We start from the raw sequence: 10713 nt of genomic DNA, 5'->3' as shown, positions 1-10713 counted from the left end.
AAAAGACACATGATGCTATGCAACTCAGATATGAGAAAATAGTTCGAAAAAATCCACGGTACTATACAAATTAAATATGAAAAGTAGTCCAAAGAGATGCACGGTGCTACGTAAATTAGATATGCAAAAAAAAAGTAGTCACCGGAAGGATGGCACGGTGCTACACAAATTATATATGAAAAAGTAGTCACCGGAAAGATGGAACGGTGCTACACAAATACCAACGGATATGGGGTTGACACAAAACAGCCCTAGAAAGTCACCGAAAATCGATGCATGGTGACCTGTCTGACTGAGTTTCGTCCCTTGAACATGGGGTTCATGCATGTATCATTTGTCCTACTTTTATTAACATAATCATTGGCCAGACGGGCGGCATATATGGGTAATAGCCACCCGCCGGCAGCGGAAACTCTTTGATTTTCTACCAAGATCATAGAGGCTTTGATACCATGTGAGAAATATTGGAGAAGAATATTATTGAATTATTGTCGTGTCTACATTATTACATTGAGACCCTATTTATAGGCACTACAATACAATCCTTTACCAAGTAGGATACTATTTACTATTCCTATTTCTATTCCTATTCTATTCTAAATAAGATTGTATAAACCTATTCCTATTCTACTAAGATTGTATAAACTTATTCCTATTCTAGTAGGATTGTATAAACCTATTCATATTCTAACAATCTTAATAGGTATTTCCAGTCTAGATGAACTAATGCATCATTTGGGTACTCTATTTTGGCTATATTCTGGATTTATGTAATGTTAATTCTCGTCAGATATTAAACAAAATTGGAGTTACTAGGCTTTTCTGCTATCATATTTGAATATGGGAAGCCTAACCTAACAATCAATTAAAAAAGGAGATTAGGGATCATTGCTTTTTGAGCATGTTTCACGTATCTTTTTTACCTATTCATCTTAGCATTGACTCAATTTTTTGAGCAATAAGGGAGGACAATTTGAAATTGGCACATGAACAGCTCAACTAAACCTTCTTTGTGATTCAAATAGGTGAGGTCGCACCATTCATTTTTTTTGAAATCCTTTTCAAGGATAATAGGTCAGGTCACAATCGTAAATCATGCGTGAAGACTACTTCTCAGCCTACTTTACTACTCAAAAATCTCTTCTTGTCTTACTTAAGTTTGATTGATTACCATTATAGAGGAACAGAACTATCTCCACAACGAATCTACTCCAACTTGTATTGCTTGCACTGAACTGTTTCTGTTTTCTGGTAAAGTGGAATTGCCTTTGTTTGGCTAACAACTTCAAGCTTTAACAACCCCCTATCCCCCGGCCATAAAAAGGAACGAAGAAAATGCATTTCTGACATGACAATGACTCTTCATATGCAGTATCATAAATTGGCTGCCGAAGCGTTTTACTTGATGGCCATTGTATATGATAAGTTGGGGCAGCTGGACCACAGAGAAGCAGCAGCTAAGTCATTTAGGAAACACATCACCACTCTTGAAAGCTCTGATATTTGAAGATCCTCGTCAATATTTTGCTAAGAAACCAGTATCTTACATAAATATTCCTTTGGTGAGTGATTATTTGTCTTCTTGCAGCTACTTATGAAAATAACTTTTAGCTTTTTGATACAGCATTGTTCACTAGATGGAAGGTTATCTATTAAAGTGCATCAGTAGTATAGTTTTGTAACTTTGTATATATTTGAAACTGAAACTCTTGCTGCAAGTATGAATTCACGATTCGGGAGTTACCATATTAAATGGGAAAGGATTGTGCTAGCAGAAGGAAAAAAATAAGTTGAGATGACCATAATGTTTTACCCTGTACTATTTAGCTTAGTCGAGGGTTTTTGGTTTTCTTCAGTTCCGAAAGAGTATTGCTTGGTTTTAAGAACAAGAAAAATTAGCGCTAAATAATTTATTCTGATTGAAACTAGAAAAAGAAATCATCTGTAAAGTGCCCAACTAGAAAATTGAGAGACAATAGATAATTGGAAGTTGGATGTAGCATCTGGCATTGCTCTTCAGTTATTGTACAGGAAAGACAATTTTGTTTATTTATTTATGTGGGGAATAACCCTTACCCATGTTGTCTATTTGACATTTATCTCCTCATTCTGCAAAAAAGAAGAGCATAATACCTTCTTAATGCTCTTAGAGATCTAAATGGGGAAAGAAGACTTCTGAATTACCAGATACGCGGTACTTTTAGTATGATAAGTTTGTCTTCACTATCCTCTTTGCCTTTTCTATTGAAACAGGGAGGTTCCCTTCTATTTGTAGGGCCCACAAGTAAGACAGCTAGATCAAAAGGCGAAAGAGTTTTCTTACTCCAGTTGGGGTTGCTCGCAAGAACTATCTGATTATGTTTTCTTTTTCCTATCACAGGCTGTTTTCTATCGTTGCAGACGTGCCTTGTTACAGCTTCGTTGTTCATGCAGCATTAGAAGCATTGGGTAGTGAAGATAGAACAGATGTGGCTTTCCGATTGCATGAAATTTTAGAAACTCCTCTAATTTCTTGGCAAGTGTACCATCCAGATATCAGGTTAGCCTCTTAGTGCTCGGTGACTGGTATGCCAGTGAGAGTATTAACATTTTCTAGTATGATTGTTGGAATTCTCGCCCCTCTTGCAAGGCCTATAAGAGGCTTAGGCTAAACGGTTTACCAGGGGATTCAGATTAGATGTCCACAATCTCTGATCGGGTGATAGAGGTCTAACGAATCCCCCCTGAAGAGATTGTCTGTAGTAAGAACCCATCTCCAACTTTTCTGATGATGTGTATGTATCTTTCTATAGTATATGTCCAAGTTTGGAGAGAAAGCACCATACAATCTTCTCTCTTTGTACAGATTGTTCTATAGTATTATTAGTAGTATATAGGTATTTGATATTGAATATGACATGAGACTTGAGAGTGTTATTATGAGTCTCCATGTTAGAAGTTGAGATTTTCAAGCTTGTCTCCTCATCAACATGATAGAATCATTTGCACCATTTATATGATTTCCGAACAATTCAGAATGCAATCAATGGTGCAAACTGCAATCCCAACATGTCCCCATAAGCTAGAATACACATTAAATCATATATTAATAATATCAATTTAACAATATGAATTTCGAGAAAAGCAAAGATAATATGTTTCAACATATCTTGATTCACTTTTCGAATTTTATTGCAAATGACTCAAATCTCACCAACTTCTCACAAGATATACATGCAACAACAACCTAGTGAAATTCTATAAGGTGTGAGGAGGGTAGGTTGTATGTAAACCTTATCCTATGTTGTGGAGGTAAAGAATTTGTTCTTGGAGGACCTTCAACTTGAGTATAAAATATCAAGGTAGGTACGGAAAATAAAAAAATGACAGTGAAAAAAATAAAGTAACTAATAAAGAAACAATAACAATCACAAAATAATGTGATAACTTAATATAATAAGCTATCACGCTTCGAGTCTACACCCTGGATGTGGTCGGCACTCGAGAACCATTGCTGGTCCCCAAGCGAACCCTTGGCCCGACTGACTACTTAGCGGAAGACATACTCAAGAGATAAAAGTCTTGAAAACAAAAGTTTTGAACATTTAAACTCAAAGTAAAACCTTAACTCAAACTGTTTGTAAAATACTTAATAATGTAAGTATAATAGTTTATAGAAACATCTCAAGGAAAAGGAAAAGTAAATACTGAAAGACTTCTCAACTCTGTCTATTATGAAACCTCTATTACTCAAGATGGATGTCGGGACAAGCCCCACAACATCTCATGACAATTGACTAGAAAATAAATGTGAAGTCCCCCGGAATGCAAGGAGGCTCACCCAAGCTCTCTGGAGTGCAAAGTGATCTCAATGAAAAACTTGTTGATCATCCTGAACACATGTTTATGCGTCATAATAAGATGCAGGTCGAATGACATCAATACATTGAATGTACGAGTATGTAATATGACTGAATAACAAATACTGAACTGAATGACTGAAATAGATAAAACATAAACTCAACTGAATGTAAAGGATTAAAGGAATGAAACCATTTAACTTTACAAAATACTTTCTCATCTTTGAACTTTAACATAATAAGTGATATATAAAAATATACATTAACTCTATTGGGAGATTCTCTAACCGACAACCATCACTATGAGCTAAGTGATGATATAACGTCTTGTCCACGCTGCTAGAACTGTTCTATATCGTGTCGGGATATAGAACACCTCAACTAAGTGGATCCGCTCTGCCCGAAGGCACTAAGGATTCATCTAAAAAGTATGATTCTGTATCCATGTGGGCAAGACATGGTTTATGGGGTATGAGTTGTCTGAACTCTCCCCCATATCGGTGCTCAATACTACTCCCAATAATATATACTATTGCTCATATGTATAAAAACATTACTTTTTCTCTAGTTTGAGATAATTGCTCAAACTATCCTCTTAAAAGAGGTAACTGCTCTGAACTGTCTCTAAAACTCATAGTTCATTTAAAAAATAAGGTTTCTCTTTGCTTAATGTAAAAATACATTCTGGTTGAGATAATTACTCAAAATGGGGCCTCTTTAAGAGGTAACTGCTCTGTACTTAATCTTTCTGAAAACACTTTTTAACTTTTCTCAAAAAGTCTACTCTTTTTCTTCCTGTAAAAATGAAACATTTAGGAAATACTTAGTTCCGTTGTACTCGTTCTCAAACTGTTCTTTACTTCCTCAAAACTCAGTTTAAACAGTAATGTTTTGTTTAAAAGATCCTCAATAAGAATGCACTAAATACTCAAAATAAGGCATGCTGAAAAATAGTCATGAACAATCAACTCAATAATCACAATTCACATTGTATGACAATTCAATGATTTGGAATAGGAATTCAAAAACCAACAACTCAAGAATTCAGAAACTCAATATCAACTCATCTCAAGAATACCGAAATCTAAGTATGGAACCCTGTATTACTTTTTTACTGATTTGAAAGTAGATATAGAGAGTAAGGACGAACTAATCCAACACTATGATAGCCTTACATATCTGGGAAGAACAAAGTTCTTGGCAAAATAGATGAAATTTGAAGAACACTTGAAAACCCTACCTTTTCTCCTTTTGAATCCTTGTTCTAAGTCTTTGAAGTGTTAAAGAACGTAAAATAATGTTTTAACACTATTTAGACTCGTAATTAGGTGGAAAAGGATCGTGATTTAGGCTTAGAAGGAGTGGGAAAAGACTGAACTACCCCTCTTTAAAAGCTGACAAAAACTGTCCACGGGACTATCTACGGTTCGTGGTTTTTCGTGGAATTGATATTGAATTATAAAGACTCAAAAGTCCATTTACGGGTCCAAACGATGGCCCATAGGTGGACTTTGGCCCGTCAGTTGGATCCATAGGATTTGGGTCCCAAAATTTGATTCCAGTACTCTACCGACGACTTGACAGGACGGGTCGTCGTTCCGACTTAGAAACAGTCTCTAGTAAAATGGTCATAACTTCTTACTCCGAACATGAAATGAGGCAAACTTGGTGGCATTGGAAAGAGGACTCAAAGAACTTTAATGTGGTAGGTCATAAGACACCTAATTCATTATGTGCTGAGAGATATGATCGTTTGAAGTTGACCTAAGTAGAATCTTATGTCAAAACTTAATCGGTAAGGAAGCTTTCTACTCAACTTTGTGCTAAGGGGTTCTTGTGACCTTAAGTCATATCCAAAAGTCATTCCCACACTAAAGAATTGACCTTAAAAGCTAAGAAAAATTAAGAATATCTCGGTACGACCTTATACTCAAATGAAGAATGCTTCAAGTTTTAACTTAGAAATTTTCGGAATGTTACATAAAACATCAAATGAAAATGTAATCAAAAGCAAGACATCATAGGAATAATGTTAAGTTCCTCAAAAATCAAGACAACACTCTACACATACTAACTTTGTACCCTAATATGCGACCTCAATACTCTCATATCTAAGGTCATGTGCTCGGTAACATGAAACTCTGCCTTGTCCTGACTAATCATCTCTCTCCAATATGTTTTCTGCCTACTTCTAGCTCTCATTGTACCTCCTATATCCAACTCTGCACACCTCATCACTAAAGCATCTGTGCATCCAAACCATCTCCGTATTGCTTTCCTCATCTAGTCCACTACGGAGGCCACTCTTATCTTGTCCCAGGTATTCTTATTTTGAATCTTATCTACCTAATATGTCAACACATCTATCCGAGCATCCTCATTTTCGCAACTTGCATTTTCTAAAATGAAAGTTCTTGACTGACCATTACTCTACCCCATACAACAAAGTCGGTCTAACCACCACACTGTAGAAATTATTTTTAAGATTAGATGGTACCTTTTTTTTTTATCATACAAGCCTCCATTTCATCCATGCCGCACCAATACGATGTGTGACATCATCGTCGATGTCCCCACTTTTCTGAATTACAGACCCAAACTATCTTTGTTGAGGATAACCTATGTGTCAAGCCTCTCTTCCACACTTGCCTCATGCATTGCATCTTAAATTTGTATTTCAAATATTTCATTTTGGTCTTTACTCAATCTGAACTCTTTTGACTTCAGGATTGTCTCCACACCCTCCAACTAGCATTTACTTTATTGTGTCTCATCAATTAGTACTATGTCACCTACAAACGACATACACCATGAGATCATGATCAGTCAGAGAAAGTTCACTCTTGATCTTTTGAGAGATCAGTTTAGTTGTGTTAACACTTGAAGTCAGTCTTATCTCTTCACTCATGCAATTTATCAACTGACTATGAGAAAATTACGCGGATAAGCAAACATATACTAGTTAATTAGTTAACATAGCTACATTTTGACTTAATTACCATTCGTCACTAATTTCTAGGCAAAATTACACGGTCGAGTTTCAGTTGTATAAATGTGTCGATTGAGTTTCAGCTGTATAAACGTGTAGTTTTCGGAATTTGTATTATATAATTTGCATAACTTTTTTGTAATGTAACTTGTATAATATAATTTGTAACTGTTTAAAGTTCAAATGCTTGTATTTGTATAAATTCGTTATTTTGAGTTTTATCAGAATTTGTATAATATAACATTTGTATAATTCCGAATTAGCTCAATTATACAAATACACACGAATTATTCAAACATAGACACAATAATACCAATGATGTTACCCATAACAATTTAAACTGTAGCTACAACCTGTAAATATGCAAACTATAACTAAGGAGCATAATTAATTATATTATGATAGCTATTTGCGAAATTTACTCCAACAAATATAATAGTTGTACAATTTCTAATATAGAAAGAAGAATACACAATATAATCGTGTAGAAATTTAGTCAGTTATAGTTTGTTACTTCTTTTCGTTTCTATTTGTTTGTCTTACTTTTCTTGTTCGTTCGTTTTTAAAAAAAAAAGTGTAGCTCTTTTACTCTTTGAGGACTCTTTAATTCTAATTTTCCATATGACATGTTTAAAACCGTGAAAAAATATGTTGGTACAATATTCTACACATTTTTAATTAAAACAACTGATCAATTCAAAAAATTTCTTTACTTTCTTAAATTTCATATCAAAACAAAATCAGACTAATAATTAGAACATAGGGAGTAGTCTATTACTCATGACCTTATTTAGATATTTTTTTTGTTAATAGAATAATCAATTGTTGTAGTAGTGTAGGGTTTTGTGCTTTGTCAAAAGCCTATGAAACATCACTTTATGAGGAAATATTGATTCATTGATGAATTCCCAATGGGAGGAGAGAAAAGTAGGATTTATGTGTACGTTATAGTCATTGCATGAAGGAAATGGGAAGCATTTGCATTTCCCAAAGAGAATCGAATCATTCTTCCTTTCTTTTTGCTTTTTCACAGTTTGCTACAGCTCTGTTTAACACTCCCCAAGAAAATGGTGGGTGGTTCCTTTGTTTAGCTTGGGTGGGAGGAGGGGGGGGGGTTACTTAAATTATTATTATTATTATCATTATTATGATGATGATATTTAATCTCTTTATTCTTTATTTTTATATTTGGTTATATTATCTTGGCTGAGCCAATTTGACAACAGTCCACGTAGTAAAATAAAACTTTTGGAGCATATTTTAGTTAATCGGGTCCCAAATGAGTATCAAACATCGTATGAAAAATATAAGTAATTTTTTAAAATAATTATATGATGTTCAAGATTTGGACAGAGAAGCACTCCTACTTTTTGGTGTAGGATACAAGTTAAAGAATCAAGCTTGTATCAATAAAGTGAGAATTTAAATAACCAATCAATTGAGCTATTAAAACTCGTTTAAGTGCTTCTAGCAGGAGTTTGTACAACATTTTACTTTTAATACTAGTACTAGTAATAGATTGCGTTATGAAATTTTGAAATGCAGTCAGAGCACGAAAATTCTAAATATAAGTTGATGGTCTATGTCAAAATATTCTTTTGACACATTAGGCTAGTAGTTTTGAAAATGAGTATATCATGTGAAAATACATGTTTTTTCATGTAGATGTATTAATTTTTGCAAGTGCTATCTATAGGAAAGAGTGCTTTGTAGTACTTCCTCTGCCTCAAAATTAGTGATCTATATCATTAAAAAGTATTCGTTTTAAATTACTTTGTTAATTTATAAAAGATATACGTAATATATAAATTTTGTCATATTTTGAGTGTATATAAGTTTGATTCTTAAACTAGTATAAAGTTGAATAAATAGACACTTATGTCCTACCTGAAATCCTACGTAACAATTCACGTCATATGTGGATGATGTCACGTAGGATACATATGTCTACTTGTTCAATTTTATAAAGAGTAAATGTTTAATTGTCACATCAAAAGTTAGGTCAGCTTAAATCAAGTTAAATGACATGTTTATGTATTATGCCTTTATAAAATCCAGATAAAATTATTTTGTCCATAAAACTAAAAAAGAGTAAAACAAACACTTCTTATTTATGATTTCTTACTGAACATGTAAAAATGAAAGTGTGTCAACTAATATGGAACATATAGAGTACTCCCTCAATCCATCTTTACTTGTTCATGTTTAATTTAACACATCTCTTAAAAAAATACATAAATAATATAATTTACTATATCATCACCCCCTAACTATTGCTATAAATCATGTAGATATCGAAAACTAAAATGATAAAATAGATATTTTTTGGAATTGTTGATTTGAAAAATGATGTTTTTATGGTGCTTCTTTTTACTTAGTTGTGAGTGTTCCATTAATTTCTTGGAGAATGGTGTGCTTGGTGGTTTTTGTCTTTAGACCTAAAAGAAGAGAAAGAGAAAAAGAAAAGAAAAAAAAAATGACAGCAAAAAAGGGAAAAAAAAAAGAAAAGATAGAGAGAGTATTAGATACTCACTACATTACACTAAAAAGAAAAGATGGTCAAATTGGACCTCGAAGACTACCTATGCCATCATCAGCTTCGACTATCTTTATCGATAATCGTCTACAATTTTTTCACTTTCTTCCATTTTCAAATTCATCTACCCTCTTTTTTTTTCTCCATTCGATATTCGAAATTTACTAAATTTATGATAGTAACACTCATTAAGGAGTAAACCACAATCTATCAAACCTAGATTTAATATTTTTTAGTTTGATTAACTTAAAATTATACTGATCGACTTAGTAAGAAGTTAATCGTTCCAAATATCTTTATTTTTAAATTCACATTTAAAATATCTAATTAAAAATAACAAAAGGCTTTAAATGTTTTACCATCCCACCATTCTGATTTCATAATTTCTTGTAGTGTTAGAGATAGAATTTTATAACAATATTAATAAAAGTTATTAAGTTCACGTGAATCACTTTATATCGTGTAACCGTCCTTTGCCACCTTGAACCACCTCATATCATAATATGTTATTATATCTCACATTGATATATGATGTTGTTGTTATTAAATATTATTAAATAAATAAAGAAGAAAAAGATATGTAACGTACTATCCCTGTGTAGCCATGCAACTTTAACTTCGGCTTCGAATTTACCTTCAAATACGTCCATTTTACGAAATCTGACACACACGAGTGCACATCATTAATTACCCCTCCCCAAAAACCCCCAATATTTTTTTGGAATATAGTATATTGTTCAATTTATTAATGGAACTAAATCTATTCTAGCATATTATTTATCATTTTATTTTAAGTTATTAGCAATTGGATTTTCTAAAAATAAAATTAGAAATTGACTTAATGGTTGACGAGGTTAAAAATTCATCTCTAGATTCTAAGTTCAATTCTCTTTACGAAAATTCTGAGATTACAACACTTTCACGTAATACAAAAACTCTATACATCATATACATGTAAGCATTTTTAATATGTGAGATTTAAAAATTCAAAAATAAGAAATGCCATGACCGATGTAAAAAGTATTTGCACTTGGATACATGGTACTAAACCATTCCATTTCTTACTATCTATACTAAAAGCATATTAATTTTTGCTTAGCAATTAATATTTGTCATTTTAGAAAATTAAAATAAAATTAATTCTATTTTTTAAAATCTTTATCCTTACTCTAATACATGTGAAGTGAGATTAATATTGTGAAAAGAAATAATAGTATTAGTTTAAAATAAAAATTAAATAAGAATAATATAGTTAATTAAATTATCTTTTCAGTTGATATTTTCTTGAGAGACATCTAAAACAAACATGAAAAATAAATAAATCAGAGGAAATAATCATTTTAACAACC

At 32.7% G+C, this 10713-nt stretch overlaps 1 protein-coding gene across 1 annotated transcript in view; it reads left to right on the top strand.

Moving 5' to 3' along the window:
- LOC102594950 (anaphase-promoting complex subunit 5) overlaps positions 1-2990 on the top strand; it is a 32586-nt gene extending 29596 nt beyond the window's left edge. Inside the window, exons 20-21 of the mRNA XM_006361457.2 lie at positions 1373-1562; positions 2381-2990. Of these exons, the coding sequence (XP_006361519.1) occupies positions 1373-1507 (135 nt within the window). The 3' untranslated portion in view covers positions 1508-1562; positions 2381-2990. The remainder of the gene's footprint in view (positions 1-1372; positions 1563-2380) is intronic.
- The last annotated feature ends 7723 nt before the right edge of the window (positions 2991-10713 follow it).

The sequence above is a fragment of the Solanum tuberosum genome, unplaced genomic scaffold (assembly GCF_000226075.1).
Source record: "Solanum tuberosum cultivar DM 1-3 516 R44 unplaced genomic scaffold, SolTub_3.0 scf00335, whole genome shotgun sequence".
NCBI lineage: Eukaryota > Viridiplantae > Streptophyta > Magnoliopsida > Solanales > Solanaceae > Solanum > Solanum tuberosum.
Note: the sequence above shows the minus strand (reverse complement) of the source record. Positions and strands in the feature narration are given on the sequence as shown.